The sequence below is a fragment of the Nilaparvata lugens genome, chromosome 7 (genome assembly GCF_014356525.2).
Source record: "Nilaparvata lugens isolate BPH chromosome 7, ASM1435652v1, whole genome shotgun sequence".
In the NCBI taxonomy this organism is placed as follows: domain Eukaryota; kingdom Metazoa; phylum Arthropoda; class Insecta; order Hemiptera; family Delphacidae; genus Nilaparvata; species Nilaparvata lugens.
The window spans coordinates 17,713,999-17,733,727 of NC_052510.1; the positions used below are offsets into that span (position 1 = coordinate 17,713,999).

At 34.1% G+C, this 19,729-nt stretch overlaps 1 protein-coding gene across 5 annotated transcripts in view; it reads right to left on the reverse strand.

The window, feature by feature from the left end:
• Positions 1–6,391: 6,391 nt before the first annotated feature.
• LOC111047271 (cytochrome P450 4C1-like) overlaps positions 6,392–19,729 on the reverse strand; it is a 437,563-nt gene continuing 424,225 nt past the window's right edge. For all 5 annotated transcript variants that reach the window (XM_039432220.1, XM_039432219.1, XM_039432221.1 and 2 more), the window contains 7 exons: positions 13,234–13,303; positions 12,669–12,795; positions 12,247–12,301; positions 11,725–11,843; positions 11,263–11,491; positions 8,349–8,528; positions 6,392–6,830 (listed from right to left, as the gene is read on the reverse strand). In XM_039432220.1, coding sequence (XP_039288154.1) covers positions 6,673–6,830; positions 8,349–8,528; positions 11,263–11,491; positions 11,725–11,843; positions 12,247–12,301; positions 12,669–12,795; positions 13,234–13,303 — 938 coding nt within the window. In that variant the 3' untranslated portion in view covers positions 6,392–6,672. The remainder of the gene's footprint in view (positions 6,831–8,348; positions 8,529–11,262; positions 11,492–11,724; positions 11,844–12,246; positions 12,302–12,668; positions 12,796–13,233; positions 13,304–19,729) is intronic.

The window sequence follows — 19,729 nt, forward strand, 5'->3', positions numbered from 1 at the left end:
AATAAAACCTATTGAAGTATTAAATTAATAGAAATTGTTAATTTGTTAATCATAAACAATACATTCAAACTTCGAATCAAGAGTGTTCTTTTCTTCATCAAGCTTATATACGTGAAATCGTTTTGCAGACTTATTAAAGAACATGTGAACCACTCAATTAAGAGATAATTCCTGATTCTTGTTTGAATTCCGGTGGCATGGGAGGGTTTCCAGCTTTGGAAATGAACACTGGGCTCTCACACATCTAACTAACCAAGCATCCATCCATCATAGCCTTACAATTAGGGCGTCAACAGACTGAGATTGATCGCGGAAGTCCTGCTCTCAGTCTCTCTTACTCAATCCACTCTCTCTTTCACTCACTCAATCACTCTCTCTCTCTCTCTCTCTCTCTCTCCTACTATCTCTCACAATCACCCTATGACTCGACTTTTCTCTCTCACACACACTCTTTCTCTCTCTTCTAGAGTCTGGTTTGGTCTGCTCTCATATTGCAACATTACATTATTGTCTCAAAATGTAATATTAGAAGTCTTCTATTGAGGTGTCAGCTGCGCAGATTTAACAAATTAGGGCTGTTATCACGTCTGGGGTCAGGAAGGATGAATAACTGTTCGAGGTGATTATTTTATTTGAAAAGGATAGTTTGTTGGATTTATGGTAAGAAACATTTCCGAGGCAATAGAAAATATATCCAAACGGATGAAGCTCAATTGGTGTCAGTTGAGGATAGCGAGGTGAATGCAATAAGGGTTCAAAACTGGATAGAATATAAATTTATTATCCCTTCACAGGATACGTTTTCCATGAAAACCCATCAAAATGAGTTTTGCGTCATAGTAGCTTATACGTCAAAATAGTTACAGTATCAAAAAAACTAAAAATTCTCTTCTCTCTTAAAATTCTCTGCAGGCTTATAGATAATTTTCAAAATAATATTTTCATCCAAAAACTTGATTCACAGGAGAAATATTTATTTATTAAATACTCGTTATTTATCTTTTTATTTATCAATTTATTTTTTCTTGATGTCTACACAATTCTATCAGACGTTAGATAAAATGAAATGTCCATCTCGTTGTGAGAAAGACGCGTGACGTGATTCGTGGAGTGACAGGTTCAGTGGTTGATGCGTCCAGTAACAAGGACTGATGTCCAACTCGTAATGTATGACACTGAAGCCCGATACCTCACCATTATATTTCTGACTGATTGCTCGGGGCCACTGTCAGTCTCTCAGGCACAAAATCTCCACCAATGTTCATTCCATTTGATGAGCTGCTCGGCGTCTGATTCGAAGCCTGATTCATGAATCACATCTGATGTAAATGCAGATTGGATTTTGTTCAAGTCGTCACCTGTCATCTGTGATATGCTGATGAGTCGCTGATGATAATGGAATAATTCATATCGTGTTATACGAAGTTTTCCACAAATGAAAGTCACAATGTGGCTCGGATCATACTATAACTAAAGGGTCATACTATAGGATCATAGGCCATACTAAGGCCATACTATAGGCCATACTAAGGATCATACTATAACTAATACTATAACTTTTTTGAATGGGAGTAAACGATCATTGAAACTTCATTATATTGAATGTAGCTTCAATATCAACTTTCACGTATGAAAGCGAACGGACACTGCTTCAGACATACTTTATCCAGACAGAGGAAAAAAACATCAAATGTCTGCATGCAAACGTGAGCAGTCATAACTAGACAAACTGAGGTCTGTGATCGTTGCAACATTCGAAAACCTGGGGAGGAATTTCTTCTCTGTATGTCTGTTGCCAAGTGTCAAGAATGTAGGTGTTATTATCGTATGATCTACTATTATTCAACTCTACTATCAACTTTAGTTGACAAGGAACCCTTCATATTGGTTTTTAGAGCTCATGAGTACACTTATAGAATAAACCAATGTACATAAAATACATAAAAACAAAAAAAAATCACTTACATGGGCTATCTTTGTACAAATTAATAAAAACAATATAAAAACCTTTTAGTACCCTTCATCATTAAAAACTTGAAAATATTTCAACGACTATTCTCGACCCTAACTAAGGTCATTTTCAATTGAAAATATTGTTTTGTTTTTATTAATTTCTAAAATACTTGTATTCAAAAAATGTATTCTAGATACCTTCTAAATAAACTATTAAAAAATGAATAATAAACATCACAATATGTTTGTCATGATAAATATTTCTCTCAACAGTTTTTATTGATTCACACTACAGTATTTAGTAGAATAAGAATACTGTTCTCATTGGATGATGCCTTTTTCTTGGCTGAGGTGATCCTCACAATATATGGAATATTAATTTGCAGCTAATGTAAGCTATTGTGGAAGTAGAATTTATAAAATACTGCATTATCTGTTGCTTCTAATTAAGGTTGTTAATTTTATGTCTCAATAAAATTATGTAGACAGTGGTCGTCGAAACACAAATTCAACATTGATGGAAATTAGTCACCTTCGAATTCAATTATTACCATGGCAGCCGTTACCGTGTTTATCCAGACACCATCTTGTTTATCTCGGGCAGGCAGTGGACGAGAGGATGAGAGGGTCGATAAGAAAGTTAAATGGATTAGCGGCAGTCTTTTTTGCGGCAATGTTCAGTTGTAACATTCGATGCGATGGCTGACCCCAACACCCAGCGCTGTTTTCCAGCCGTTAAAGGCTAGCCGTTTTTCCCTGCAACTGGCCATAAGAGCACTTACCCCTACATTAGCTATATTGATACGGAAAGAGCTCAAGTAAAAACAGTGGGGGGGCTTCCTCCTCGCTGTGCACTTTTCATAATTGCGTTTTACATAAGTTGAGATCCAACAGACTTCGACAAGCTATAAAACAGCCCCTTTTATGTGAAATGTTTGACTTGGTCTCTCATGTTACGGAACTTCCCTAATTGCTCTGCAGGATCTGTAAGTTGAAATACGGCCGACTTCTTCTTCGAATCATTATCAGTCTATTATTACAGTAACAAGTTACCCCTGCTTCAACAACAAAGTGATAAAACTATAAGATTCTAGTCAATTATTGGATGAAGCGTTACAATGGTGGAAGTCGGGCTTCAGCCTTAGAGTTTGTCGAATGAATTATTCAAAATATGGTTACATAATCATCATTGCAGATGTTCATGATCTAATGTGTTTTGTATTTTCACATCAGAAAAGTTTTCATTCTGAATAGTTATCTGTGAAATTAACAATATTTTCGCATTATAAAAATTGATCATAGTACTTTTTCATTTTTGATAGTATAGTATATTGATGAGCAGAGGTTACTATCATTTTTCTAAATACAACCACACTCCGAATGTAAACTGCCTCATTCAAGACATTCGACATTGACCTTTAGGATCATGTACAAAATACTGGCCTCCCATTCAGTCTAAAGATCCAAATCATCAACCTCATCACAACTTCGGTATGAACTGTTGAGTATGTTGAACTCTCTATCCTATCAATTCACTAATTCTTGCATAATATTTACTCATCGATACAATATTTTGAGAGAAAATAATTGGTGAAAGCCGCACGTCGATATTTCAACCGTTTCAAAGTTCTTCACATTCAAAAGTACCAATAAATGAATGCATTATTAATTTATATCAATTATTAATTGTGCATATTTATATGTATGTGAGTATATAGAAAGTCTAAAGAAAATCTGTTATATCGAATTTCACTTTTCGAGTGTAAATAAAGACTTATAGTAGCATCTACTCACATATTTGACACTTTGAACAGGAAGGTTTCATCGGTCAGAATTTCGATGTACTCATCCATTTCATTTTTGTATGATTTATTGGTATCTTTGAATAAGAATACCTTCGTAACGGTTTGAGATATAGATGTCCGGTTTTTAAGATTCATTTCCTTTCAAATTCTAAATAAAAAATCATGTATCTCATTTGAAAAAATAGAGATTGATTGAAAATGGCGCATCAAAAATTTTAAAACGACAGTTTTTCAATTTCGAATAGATCCTCAATGGAACCTATTGTTGAATTATCCTTCCAGAGAAGATATCAAGCTGTTTCCATAATTTTAACCAACTCTGCATATTACGATGTTCACTTCTGTATCTTATTAAAAGCTTCAGAATCATCCACACGCATAATAAAGAGGGGGTTCATTGTAACACCAGTATCACGGTTACAGTTCAGATTTCAATCAAGCAATTTGAGAAACCTCATAACTGGAAACATAACTTGACACTTTCTAGACATGTTACGCTTGTAATGTGGATTGAAACGGCATCGTTATAATTTGCTAATAGCCATTTCGCAGAACGCCTATTTGTGTATGCTCACCGCCAGTCTATTATATTCTCATAAAACATACATTGAAGCGGTTTGGAGGCGGATGGTACGCAGATATTAGCATTAGGGTCTCGTACAAATCAGAATATTCTGATAGGACGTTAATTATTCCGGCTGCATCGCGTCGTGACACGATCTGAATAATTAAAACCAATTTGTTCCGTTGATGCGGACCTATTTCCCTTGCTTTTGCTCCAATCTACTCTGCACCACCACTGCGCCCCGTCTTTTAAATCCCACACCCTTATTTCTTGCCTATTCACCACTACCGCTGCCGCCAGCCGCTCTATCATCAAATCTGCGCATTTTTATAGCGGGTGGGAGGAGGTTTAGCTGTTGGAGGTGAGTGAGAATGTGAACAAATTAAGAGAATGTGGAAAAATAGAAAGTTTGAAACATTAAAACGGTCAGATAAATGGGAGAGAGGAAATGTAGAATGGAAGAATGAAATCTTGTTATTCTAGGATAGCTCAAGAGGAGGGACAACAGAAGAGAGAAACAGTGATGGATGAATCAAGATAAGATATAAGATGAATAGGAGGGTGTGAAAAAATTGAATGGTTGGGAACGATAGTGAATGGAAATAGAATAAAAGATAGAGATGATAGATGGAGAAGGAAAGAGGAAAGAGTGATAAGTAAAAGACAAGAGAGGGATAATGGAATGTATGGGAAGAATTATGGAGATGGTACAAAAGAGTGAGAGAGTAAATAGTCGTAGCTGAATGAAATGGTGAGAGTTTAGTGATCTGAATCACTACAAAAAAAAGAAGACCAGCATGGAAATTAAAAGAAATACCAAATCAAATGGGGTGAATATACAGTAGGAATGTGAGAGAAAGAGAGAATAAATAGAGAGATAATGATATTGTCATTGGCAGAAAGAGGTAATACAAATGACAATCAGATGATCTTGAGAGAAAAGAAGGGCAGAAGAGATTTTGATTGAGAAAAGAAGGGTGATAGAGCAAAATATAAGCCATGAAGGAGATAGGAGTGGTATAAAACGTTTGGAGAGGGTAAATCGCATCAGAAAAGTGAAACAAAGAGAAAAGGGTTGAAAAACGAAAACTGTTACCGTATTGGAAATGGCAAGGACGAGTAGGACGAAGAACGGTACAATGCTAATTATTATCCTCCACGATCGATGAGTAAACAAGTTACGTGTCTTCTTGTGATTGCACTGATTGCACAAAATTCAACTATATACTGGTGCGGCTTTGTCTCTGCTCTTGTGGAAGTTGTTATTATGGTAAAGCTGGTTTTTCACATCTTGGTCATGAAATACAGGTGTAGTTAGTGTGAGAAGAATTCTAACAATGTTCAACAATTAAAAAACATACTGTACCGACAACATGTGAATTTAGCGGGAGAATAATCAGCCTTCAGCGACAGAAGATGTGTCCATTATTTGAAAATCAGAAATACTTGTCGTTCGTTCCTCTTATTCTTTCCTATCTATTCAATATTTGTCAAATGTTCAATTGGAAGTTGAAAAATATAATATGGTTTTTAGTTTTGAAATTTGAATATTATTTATTTAACACAGTCTCCATTTGCTCTTTTGAAAGTGAGTAAAATTTTAGTGAGAATATAATAGCAGAGAAAACTCCTATAATTCTGTATTCTCTATGAAAACTCCTATTGTAATTCTGTGATAATAGTGTTTTGAAGAATAAAGAATATAATACAAAATAATAAAGAATTCAATAGTAGTTTTCAACTTGATGTGCTCCTTGGCACCCATTGTGTTGATTTCAAGAATTTATTGATCTACAATAAAATAGGCCTAGATGAATTAACGTTTGAATTAATAGGAAGTCGTTGACAATTCTTCGTGTGCTTTGATGTCCCCGACTTCTTCCAAAATTATTTAGACTTCAAAGTTGCTTGACAATGTATTCTAGTGCTATTATGATCAACATTGAGTGTATTACTCATTCATAGACTAGTTTAAAGACGCATTACACAGTTTTTAACCATAAAAACTTTATGTATCGAGAAATAAGACAGTCAAATGAAGGAAATAATGCGAGACATTTCGTCGAGCTTTCTATGATACAATACATCATTAAGGCTTCAATATATTCTCAAACCTTGATATTCAGTTCATACATGAAATTTTAGTGGATCAAAATCAGACAGTGAAAATATGATGAGCGACGCCAGTACACATCTATACAGACAATTCCAACTCAACTTTGTTCCAGTTTATAGCTCATGTCAGAATTGCAAGTACTGTTATTAACATGATAATGTGTGATCTGCAAGTATCAGTCAAGTTATAATGGAAAGAGCGATGGGAGAAGAAAGAATATGAGAGGAATTTCATTATCGTTTTGTCAGCTGAACTGGATAACCATTCTTAAGTTCAAGCATGAAAATATTGTTGTATTCAGCATTTTCGAGGTTGAGGTCTGAGGTGATCCTGTATTTCCTTATGACACTTCCAACCATAGTCTTCATAGAGAGCATAGCGAATGCATATCCTGGAACATTTAAGAAATATAATTGTTCAATGAGTTTAATAAATTATTCATTCATAGGAATTGTTCAAAAAGTCAACAAACATTTGTTACTACTTTTCACTTATTCTGCATTGAAGTACCCGAAATTTGCAAAGAAGGTGTAGGTTTCAATCTCAAATACAACTTCACCATATTTAAAGGTACAGTATTCCAATTTTCAAGAGTAATGTACGGTAGTGATTGTGAAAATTTCGAAGAACTTTCTCATGTTTGACGTTAACAGTTCATGGAATTCTCACTTCCATGTTGATTGAGCGAATGAAAATAGTCGGATAATAGAAATTATTGGATTAACCTTCTAGTCGCGACTCTGGGTCCCAGGGACCCAGGCTATTTTTGTTTTAGTTATATAATTTTGATTCCGTTCGCTTTACTGTCTATTGTGACACATGTAAATTCATGTCAGTAGACACTTACACTTGATGTAGAGTGTTAGTGCTCTGTGACTTGTTGTTTTCGTGAAATGCCGCTTTTGGGTCCCTGGCACCCAAGGGTCACGACTAACGTAACTTTTTTCATTTTTTTCAAATGCACATTTTTATGCAATAGTGATTGGATTCAAGCAGTCAACAGCTACATTTTGAACAGAGACTTCGAAGAATGTACAAATTGACTTTAAGATCTCTATTTCAATGACATTACAGTAGTGATGATAAAAATAAATTCATAGTTCAAGATAAGAGTTCTGACCCTGAATAGGATGATAGCGAAACCATTGAACTTCATGTGATCCCAGGGATACTAAAACTCCCCTGAAAATGAACTTCATGTGACCTTATATATTTTTCATGTTTCTAGTAGTGTTTCATGTAGGGTTTAGGATTTATAATAGTATTCATCACTATAACTTCATAAGTTCTGCAAGAATGTGCAGCATTAATTCGAGGGTATAAAAGAATATAAAAGAAGTGGGTCCCTGGGAACCAGGATCACGACTAACGACCCAAAAAAATAGGGTCATGACTAGAAGGTTAATTTTGAAGGTCACAAGTATCAATTGATACAATGGATAGCACTGTGGATAGATACTGAATTGCTTAGCAGAAGAAGCTATCAAGAAGGCAATGCCACGATAGTGACAGAACCCACTCAACAAATTAGAACCTCAATATTTCAATTATTTGTAACAGCAATACAGACATACTAAGTACAAATCTTTTTCATAGGGTTACTTCATACGTTTGCTATTGAATAATCAGGCAACCTTTGAAGCTCATTTGGAAAATATCAATATTCCACAGCATATCATTCTATCCCCTGGTTAATTATGAATTTTCTAATTGCAACTTGTCAGGAATATGTGATTATCAATTTTTAACTGATGGACAGAACTTTTGACAGATTGCTCAGAACTATCAAGAAGTAACTGTCAATTACAAAAAAATACTCATTTCATTAGCCTACGCCACTATTAGAAGGAATTTCTCTCTCTCTGTGCCTACGCTAAACAGCATCCTTTTTTTTCAATACAGAACCCACCTGGACAATTTCTTGGCCCATAGCCAAAAGGTAAATAGCAGTATCTAGGTCTCTTGGCAACTTCTTCTGGTAAGAAGTGATCAGGATGAAATTTTTCGGGATGTCTCCAGAACCTTGAGTCACGATGCACAGCATAGAAGCAGATTTGCACTGATGTTCCCGCAGGAAGAGTAATGTCTCCTGGAAAAATGTAAGAAAATCATGTATCATATCATACATAATGAATACTTTAATCTTAGTCAATGAATATCATGCTTTGAATCTTATTCGCTTTCTGATGGTTGTAGCTACCATGCATGGCCGCATACATGAAATAGCTGATAAAGCAGTGGAGTTAATATTGAATTGAATATCAAACTGCATAATGGGAGATCTTTCTTCCATGAAAAGGATATGATTGTCCAAATGAACTAAATCCCTATAGTCCAGGCAACAAATGCTGAAATAAAGGTATTGGGGGAAAAGTTTGAAACACAATTTTCAACTCCACAGCTCCTTTAAGGATAGTGGGAGGATTAACATAATATCAAAAGTCCTCACCCCTACCCCATGTGCTAAAGGGGTGGGGTGGTTTCAAAGTACCATTTTTTCATATTTTGAATGTATCTCGGAAACTAAGCATCTTATGAACATTTTTGTATTCTGTGCAAAATTGAAGCTGACAAAATTACCAACAAGTTTGGTCCTTACATTTTGTCCATCTCTCTCATAGTTTCTGTAATATTCACTCTTGAAGGTGGGCCATTTTTTGAAAAAAACACTTCTGCCTCCGATTTTTTCATCTTTACGGCCTTATTATTTTTGAATGAATAATGAGAGAAATCTGTGCTGGTTATGAGCTGATAAAGCATGAAATAATCTTTAATTTGATGTATATTTCCACTATTTTACGCATTTCCCTACGACTGTTACAGCAGTTTTAGTGTTGAGAGTTTAATTTTCGGTTGAACAACAATAGATCAGTTGACAATGAAATTTTGGGGGGAATGTTCGGAACACAATTTTCGACTTTGCAGCTTTGTTGAGACTAGTTCGGAGGTGAGCATATCAAAAATCTCAACCCCTACATCATATGCTGAAGGGATGAGGGTGGTTTGAAAGTTGCATTTTCCACTTATCACTTACATGCTTATATCTTGAGAACAATGTGTTCTATTAACAAAAACCAACTACATAAAATGAAGCCTAATAAATTTCCTACAAGTTTTGTGCGGTAGAGGTTTTCGATAAATCCGTTACTTTTCGAGATATTTATGTTCTAAAGTGATGCATTTTAGAAAAACCAGTTTTCCTCCCATTTATTCTCTCTTTCAAGTCTTATAACTTTTCAACATTCGATAAAACAATAATGTGCTTGTTACTAGATTGTAGAGCTTCAAATTATCTTTCCATTCATGTATAATTCGACTTCTTCACGCATTCCAATACGTTTGTTGCAGCAGTTTTAGTTTTGAGTTCAAAACTCAAGATTTCAAACAAGTGACTTTTTCGAATATCACAATATTCTGTCATCATAAGTTGACAGTGTGTTCCAGTATGAACATTCATATTGAGTACCTATTGAAACGTCTGCTAAACTAAACACAGGGGGTGTTTCTAAACTTCCTACCAAACAAAGACACTCAAAATTAAAACTCCTGCAACATTCGTATGGGAATGCGTGAAATAATCGAATAATACATTAAATGGAAGATAATTCAATGCTCTACAACCTCTTAACTAGCACATCAATGTTTCATCAATTGTTGAAATGTTATAAGACTTGGAAGAGAGAATAAATGGAAGAAAAAATGGTTTTTCGAAAATGCATCACTTTAGAACATAAATATCTCGAAAAGTATCATTCTTGTTTCTTCGATTGTTGAAAAGTTATGAGACTTGATAGAGAGAATAAATGGAAGAAAAACTGATTTTTCGAAAATGCATCACTATAGAACATAAATATCTCGGAAAGTATCGGATTTATCGAAAACATCTACTGAACAAAACTTGTAGGAAATTTATTAGGCTTCATTTTTATGTAGTTGATTATGTTGATAGAACAAATTGTCCCCAAGATAAAAGCATGTAAGTAATAAGTGGAGAATGCAACTTTCAAACCACCCTCATCCCTTCAGCACATGATGTAGGGGTTGAGATTTTTTATATGCTCACCTCCAAACTAGTATTAACACAGCTGCAAAGTCGAAAATTGTGTTCCAAACATTCCCCCCAAATTTCATTGTAAACTGATCTATTGTTACTCAACCGAAAATTACACTCTCAACACTAAAACTGCTGTAACATTCAGAGGGAAATGTGTAAGATAGTGAAAATATACATCAAATTGAAGATAATTTCATGCTTTATCAGCTCATAATCAGCACGGTTGTTTTTCATCAAACGTTCGAAAATTATAAGGCCGAGAAGATGAAAAAACTGAAGAAGGGAGTGTTTTTTCAATAAATGTCTCACCTTCAAGGGTGGATATCTCAGAAACTTCAAGAGATATGGAAAAAATGTAAGGGACAAAAATTGTTGGTAATTTTTCCAGCTTCAATTTTGCACGAAATACAAATGTTCATAAGATGCATAGTTTCCGAGATATATGCGAGAAATTAAAATGAGCGAGTAAATTAGATGAAAATACAGTAGCTAAATTGCATATTGATTATCAAAACTAAAGTGAAATGATATTTATACGTTATTCTCCAACAAACATAATCCATTTTGACATAATATGACTGCATGTCAATACCTTGATGAGAGATCAAGTTCAAACATTATATCGTAATCGACTATAAAAATTATTTTCAATTTTCCTATCATTCACAAATTGAAGAGATGCTAATCAAAAACACTTTCTTCCAAGATCTTTGGAATACTTTTCAATAATTAATCACATTTATTATCAGAACCCGATGGAAATACCTACCGATATTATGGTCTCTCTCCAATTGCCGCACTATAGCAGGAATGGTGAACAGCCTTAGCACTTCTTTCAGAACCATTTCCATATAGGGAAGAGAGGCCAATTTGTGCATGTTGAACTCTCCATCGCCCACAACGTCATTAACTTCCTGATAGACTTTCTCTTGAATGTCAGGATTAGATCCAAGCAGTGCAAAAGTATAGGCAGTAGCAACTTTTGTTGTGTCAGCACCCTGAAAATGTTTGAGAAACAAATTTTCAAATTATCCAGTATTGGAATGATTGTTGATTGTAATATTAATAGTAAGTGAAACATGCTTATTATTTTGATAATAGTTGTAATATGCTTCTCAAATGGGTGAGAACTCATGATTATTAGTATAGAGTTTTTCAATTCTCTGTCATGATGAGTAGGGGGTGATCAAAATTACTGAACCTACTAAGTAAGTACTAAATCAAAGCTTACCGCAATGAATAAGTCTGTTGTGAGATAAGTGAGCTCGTCGTTTGACAAGTGTTTGAACTGCTCAAGAACTGTATCCAAGTATATAGATCTATTCTTTCCTTGAACGACATCAACGTTAACTGAAAAAAATTGAATTATTCATTGATTGAATGACATTTTTACAGATATTGACAGAAGAAACTGGAATTTGTTGGCTAATTGGTGAATCATTATTTATAAGGTGAAAGGCAAAACGCTAATATATTTCTGACTGTCGAATAAGGTCATGAAACAATGTAATAATTGAAAAAAGACCAGTTTCTGACTCACTTAACTGTAGAAGATCATCGTATAAAACATTTCCTCGAAAGGTACATGAAAAAATCAGGAGAGTGCTTCAGAGCAGCCGTATTCTCAGTTCAGCTCTGTATGGCGATTGCTGCTGGTCGTTGTTGAAAGAGTGCGACAAGAAAAAAGAATTACTTGAAAGGCGGTAAAAAGTGATAATTTGATGATAATCATTCTATCTGGTTTCTTACTCACCAAACCCGTCTTTTGGATCCTCAGACTGTTTTATATTTTTCCTCTCTAAAATCACCTGAAAAATTTATAAGACATTATCCAATCTTAATAAAATTCGTCGTTCATTAGTGCTACTCACAGTTTTTATGGTCTTCGAGTAATCCCCTCAATCTCTTCAATCTCCTCTAATCCCCTCAATCAATCGATCAATCAATCAATCAATCAATCAATCAATCAATCAATCAATCAATCATCAATCAATCAATCATCAATCAATCAATCAATCAATCTCTTATAATACATAGAACATACCATTTTTCAATACGAGCTCAATGTTCTCACAATCGAGAATCATTGATTTCTCTTTCAAATTTGGAGAAAATGAATTTAATAGAAATGTATGACACTCAAGGAAATCAAATCTTTGAGAATAACTGGCTCACCTGTTTTACAAAATCATGCAGTGGTTTGACGAAGGCATTCAATTGCTTTGATAGCTCAGTACAGTTGAAAATCCAGTCAGATTGGTAATGCAGAGTATAGAACCTCTTCTTGATTATTGTCACCGATCTAGGGAAGAATTTGATAGGATTAGATCAGTGTGTGGAAATAGATATCCTTGAATTTTGCAGAATATAATTGGTTCTTGGCTTCACAGAAAGTTGAGATATTCTGGATTGTAATTCAAACGTCTAATGTATCGGGATTTCTGCATACTCGAATGCGACATCACAATATATGAATATGGATGAAATTTCCATTCTGGAAGACATTTAAAATCAGGCTGCAATTTTCAGTCATTTCAATCCAATGAGTGATTTATTATAAATTGTAGCACAGCGGCTGTCATAATAGTTGATAAACAATACAGTAATTGATCATGATCGAATGTAATTTTTAAAATTCATTCTCGGTAGATCAATATATTAATGTTTATAATAGAACTTCTGTTCATGAATTATTATATATGATAATGAGTTCTATGAATGAACTGTATTACAAACTCACTCGACTAGGTTTTTGGCAAAATCGCAGCGGTTCTCAATCTGCTCTTCAGTCTTCACCCCCATCAGAGTACCTGTTAAGACAAATTAAAATTACTTATAACAGTTACTTAACCCAAAAAATATTCAAAGCCTTGATGTGTAAAAATGAAGTTTCATTCATATTCTACTCCTTATTCACGAACAGGAAATGTGAGCAAATTCTCTTGTCCATCAATGCTAACGAGGCCAAATACCTAGGCATGACTCTGGATGGAAGGTTGGGTTGGAAAGCTCCCGTGAAGGAAAATAAAGAGAAACTAAGAATAAGCTATAGAAAAATCTACTGGTTGATAGTCCGAAACTCTACTCTTTCAACCTATAAGAAGATCCTCATCTACAAGCATATCCTGAAACCCATATGGATGTATGGAATCCAACTCTGGGGCTGTGCCAGCAAGTGCCATGTCTATGTAATTCAATGATTCCTGAACGAAGTTTTGATGAACATCGTTGATGCTCCAAGATTCAGCCGGAACGCCGACATTCACAGAGACCTGGAGGTGGAGTTCGTTGCAATAGAGATTGGGCGCTTCGCACGCAAGCATGCAGACTGGATCCAACGGCATGAAAATGAAGTCGCTCAGCTACTTGGCAATACACATTATGCTGCGCAGATTGAAGCGGACCAAACCCTTTGAGTTTTGTAGTGCTGTGGAGTGGAAATGTCAAAAGTAGAGCAGTGTTGATAGTAAGAATGTGCATCTGTAATACATGATGACTTATCTATTTATATGAACTTATTTATTATTACTTTTGTTATCTTCTGTTAATTTCGAGTTAGTTTCAAGAAGTTTAATTTAGTTTAATTCTCGTCATATAACACTGGAAAAATCAAGCAAAGCTTGATAGTATATGATATGTTGAAAATATTGAGTACAGTATTCGAGGAAAGTAATTATAGATGAGAAAAAAGAAGAAAATCAAAACATACAAAGGGGCTGAAAATATGCTTGCAAAAAAAAATTCTTACACGCGCCAACAGTTAAAGCTCTCCTCTGGACTGTACGGAGATGCATCAATGAATTTAGCTGTAATAATTTAGCTTAAACCTGAACTCTCGATACATTTTATTCCAGTAGGGAGAGAGTTATGAGCTCTTAGACTATAATGTGGCCCTGTCTCCAAGCTTGCTGTCCTGTGTTGCGGTTACTGAACATGAACCATTTAGTTTCTAGTATTGTAACTATGATGGATCTCTCTCAATATCTTCTCATTTTTCTTCACCATAGTTGCAATTTCGAGGGAGTACAATGCAGGAACTCTTAGAACTCTAAGTCTTCTGGAAGAGTTTTTACAGGATTCATATAAGTCTTCAAGTTGTCGTCAATTCTGAGGGCTTTCTTTGCTTTTTAAAGACAGAATTGAGTTTATTTTTTGAACAGTACAACTTTATGCTGTTTTGTAATATCGACATTAAATAATCATGGAAGACATTCTATAGTGTTTTTGTTCCAACTACATTCTTTAGTACTTTTAACGAGAAGCAGACACTTCAGAACAGAGAGTTTGTTCAGGATGTGATCCACTTGAGACTGTTTCTGATTCTTACTCCCAAAAAGCAAACTTTATCCTGAACAATCCCATCCATCTTCTGGCTGATTCTGCCACGTAACTTACTGGTCTCAGTCAACTTGAAATCCAATAGTTGAGTTTTGTTTATATTCAATCAAAGACCGTTAGCCTGAGACCAGATGTTCATTTGATCAATAGTCTCTCCAGTCCCCCGGACAACTTCTTCCCACGCTCCAGTCACAATACTTGTGGTATCATACGCGAAAGGAAAGACATTGGACGTGATATTGCCTGGAAGGTCATTCACATAAATTATGAATAACAAAGGGCCAAGAATAGATCTATGTGTTACACCACAGGGTATATTTCTCCATTCTGAAAAAAGCTAATCCCACTGTTATCATGTAACTTCACTTTCTGTTTTCTATTTAATACATGAAATTTGAAGCTGAGATATCTAGGTCATAATAATTCGATTTTCAAAACTACAGGTGGTGATTAACCATGTCAAAAGATCTGGAGAGGTCGCAGAAGATCCCCTTTGCATGTTTTTTTTCTGATCCAAACTCTCCAGCACATCATTTACAACATTAAAAACAGCATCCTTAGTTGCATGACCTTTGCAAAACCCATGTTGATTCTTGAACAGGATGTCATAGTTTAGTTCTCTGAACAGATTACTTGGGGATTCACCAGTTTCCAATGCCAGATTTATAATATTTGTTGAAGGTCCTGATATCAGATGTTTGGATGCTTTAATCACTGAAGATGGAATTTCATCCCTACCCGAGGAGGGGGAGCTATGCAATCCTATTATGATACTCACAACACTCTTCACAGGAACAATTTTGAAATTGAATGTATATTGTAATGAATTAGAATTTGATAAGCAAGAAAAATCGCTAATTGAAAGAATTTTATAGGTCTTGAGCAAACAGCTGCTCTGTTATCGCCAGGTGCAATAGCTACTAATGAAAGATTAGATAATAACGGGTATCATGGCTGAAATTAGAACAGCCAAATTGAAGAGAATTTTTATTTGCTATTTATTATATTATATAAAGTATTGGAATTTTTAGTTAGGCTATAATACCTACTGGTCGCCAACCTAATAATCGATCAAGCCGTATAATTTGAAATCTAGCTAGACACCTTGGCAAATTTTGTTGTAAACAAATAGTATGCAACTAGAGGATTTGGTAAGCACATGGCAACTTATTGTAGAGGGAAAAACAACTTATAAAATTCAAAAATATTTATTATCTGTAATGAGCATGAACAAAATACATGGAATAAACAAAAATATTGAGGAATTATGATATTCAGTAAGCGCATGGATACATTTATGAATTCTGCATGAACCAATCAAATTGCAGTGGTGGATGGGCGGCAATAGCGAGCCGATTCAGATTTATCTATAGATATTTATATAAATGATAAGAATTTATAAGTTATCACTACTCAGTTTGTGTATCGGATGTGGTCCGAGTAATTATAAAATATAATACCTAAGATATAGGTAATAACTCAGCAGATTGGCACGGACTATTTGATCTTTTTAATGGCGTAGTAACTGAATATTTAAATATATGCAAATTTGTAAGTTGGAAGTATGATTGTAGAAAATAGGGGTAGGACAGAGCACACTTGCCTGCCAGATGCTGCCATGAAACGCCACTAAATGTTATAGAGCAAAAGTCCCTTTTTGTTAAATTGTACGTTTGAGAGATTTAAAGTCTAAATTCATTAATTAATTTTGTATAAGGCTTAAAGATGCTATATTAAAGCATAAGTCATTTAAATATTCATTTATTCCCTTGGAGAAGACGACCTCGGCCACCAGAAAATCCAGGATGACAGGAAATTCGGATCGCCACCATCGACTTGTGAAATTCAGCATGTGAGTGATAATTGTCGAAATATATAAATTTAGGGTGCCCTCAATGCTTTGAGTGGAATGAAAATATGAAAAGCTAGCTCGTTGAAAGGTTATAAATATTGAAGGTTATCATAAAACTTGCGCAAGTCTTAAAAAATATAAAAAGGTATTTTTAGTTACTAAGAACTATATCTGATTCATATGTCTAAGGATACACAGATTGAAGAAATATTTAAATTTAATATCGTAATATAAATATGCTCACTCAATCATTGATTCATTAGCAAATTATGAAGATATAAATGTAGCTCATGTTCACTGGATAAATTAATTCATCTAATTCCACCAGAGGCCGAACCTTGAGCCCTGAGAAATATACTAAGAGATATACGGATTATTATATTTGAGATTTATAATTTATCAATTGATTATTTTTATTATTTTTGGAAAGAAGATATATTCGAGATTCAAATCGACAGGCAACAGCAAGTCGATATCTGAGCTGCATGAAATAAATGCATAGGATTACTGATTTAAAAAGCACATGGTAACATTTCGTGCTAAAGAACTAGTGAGCTAATCTGTGATATTTTCTTTTTGATATATGATTTGTTCTTTTTTTTATTGTTTTTTGCTTGTTGCTCTATATATTTCTATATTTATTTATTCATTGATATTTTTGTGTAATATACGTATCAATTTTTATGGTGTAAAAAATTTTTATTTGTTTCCCTACTTCCATGCATGACCAATCTCATTTTTATTTATTGAGTTACCAGTATTGAAGTATTTAGAAAATTACCATCCGACTTTATTCTTCACTGAATAAGTTGGTTTAGATAGCGATATATAGCATTGATAATCAAATCTTCGGAAATAATACGTTCCAGAGATTTATATAAATTGTCCAAGAGCAGTGAATTGCAGGAGCTCCTGGGCGAGCCAGTAAGAGTTTGGTCTAATTTATATTCTAAGAACCATAACCAGAGTTATATAATTTTTTACTCATGCTTTACCGACTGCAGCCAAGTCAGGGCAAACCGTTATTGAAGGAAATAACGTCATAATATGTATACATATATTCGATCTGTTAAAGAGCTCAGAGCATTTATCAAGAGATACTGAGAGTTTGAAGAGATCTGGGATTGCACTTCGTCTTAAGCATCCTCCAATTTCTTCCTTCACGACCTTCTATGTTGCTTTATTTTTAAAACTAATTATTAAAACTCGAAATTTATCATATTATTAATTATCTGTGCATTTATATTTTGTCTATCAAGTACTTGGATTATTGATAAAACTCAACATCCATAGATTATTATCCATCAACAGAATTGTTTCATTTGATGGTTGTGATTTCTGATCTATATGCAAACGTATCTGGTGTCCCTCAAGGTACATCATTGGGTCGTCTTGTATCCCTCATCATGATCAACGATCTACCTGATGTATTAAAAAACTCTAAATGTCTTTTTTTTGCCGATGATGTTAAGATATATAAAACTATCACCGGTGTAAATGATTGTGATACATTACAAGAGGATATTAATGAGATTACCACATGGAGCTCTGTGAATGGTTCAAAAATTAATTTAAATAAATCACACATAATGACATATTTTTCAAGACAGAATCTTCCTTTTAATTTCTCTTACATGATGAATGGTTCTGCTCTTCCAATCAAAATATCGTGTAAGGATTTAGGAGTCTATTTTCAAAATGATTTCAGATTCATCTCTCATATTGAACACATTTTAAATGTTTCTAATCGACTGTTGGGCTTTGTTATTAGAACTTGCAAACACTTCAGTAATTTAGATACTATAATATATCTGTAGGCTACAAGTCGTTGGTAAGGAGTAGATTAGAGTATGCCTCAATTATTTGGGATCCCTATCATGCTACCTGTATTTTAAAAAGTTTGGCCACTTTCCCTATTTTGCATATCCCACATAACAACTCACTCAGAATCATGTTCAAAATTCCAACATTAAAGTCCAGACGTAATCTCCAAGCCATCTTACATTTATATAAAGTAGTTAATGGTCTTACGCAGCATCCTTTTCACCTGGAAAGATTGGGCTTCTATGTGCCGACTGTTTCTCGTGGGAGGTATTTTTCGTTTTTTGTACCAAGATCTCGAACGTTGCAGGATTATAACTCACCCATCAATCGATCCATGAGACTCTTCAACACAGTATCTCGTGATATCGATCTCTTCAATCCGTCTTTGAATGCCTTTATTAAATCATTCTCTATAATACTTGAATATTAGTTCTTTTGTCAATTTTTAACTTCAAGCACTCTTTCTCCTCTCTTCTTCTGCTATCTATCTATAAATATATGTCTTTACTTTACTTCTTCTCTATTTTATTTTTTTCTTTTTAATTTTGTTTAGTTTAAACTAAATTTATATTGAACTTATTCTTTCTATTCTTATTTCGATTAAAATTATTTTCTTATTTTAATTAAAATTATTTATATTGTACAATACGAATAGGATTTAATGATATAAATAATTAGTATTTTAAGATTAGGCAAGTAATTCTGAAGTTTTTTTAATTTCTGTATAAGTTGTTTTTGTTTTCTTATTATTCTTTATTATGTTGTGTGGAGTGCGGTTTTGGGCAGTGTGCCTGTCGCATCAACACTGATTAACTACATTCACTACAATGTATCTTTTTTTCTCCAATAAATTGAAATTGAAATTGAAATTGTACTACTGTTATTAGATTGAAAAATGGATTCCTTATTTTCAGAACTCGTGGCTGGAGCTCAAGGCTTCATTTCCCAGTCACGTCAAAAACTATTGTATTTTAATGATTATTTTTATTTGTGAATTTTTTTTATATATTTCGCAATAAATTCATTTATGTTTTTACGTTTGTAAAGAAATTTATTATTCACTTTCCTTTTTGCAAGATCAATAACCTTCTTCAAAACTGTTTTGTATACATTTTTAAATATTTCAATAATCCTTCATTTTGACTTTCACCATTGCAAGCAACTAACTTTTACTAGTAATACTATTCCTGATTCCATTTGTCATCCATCTCTTCCTATTAAA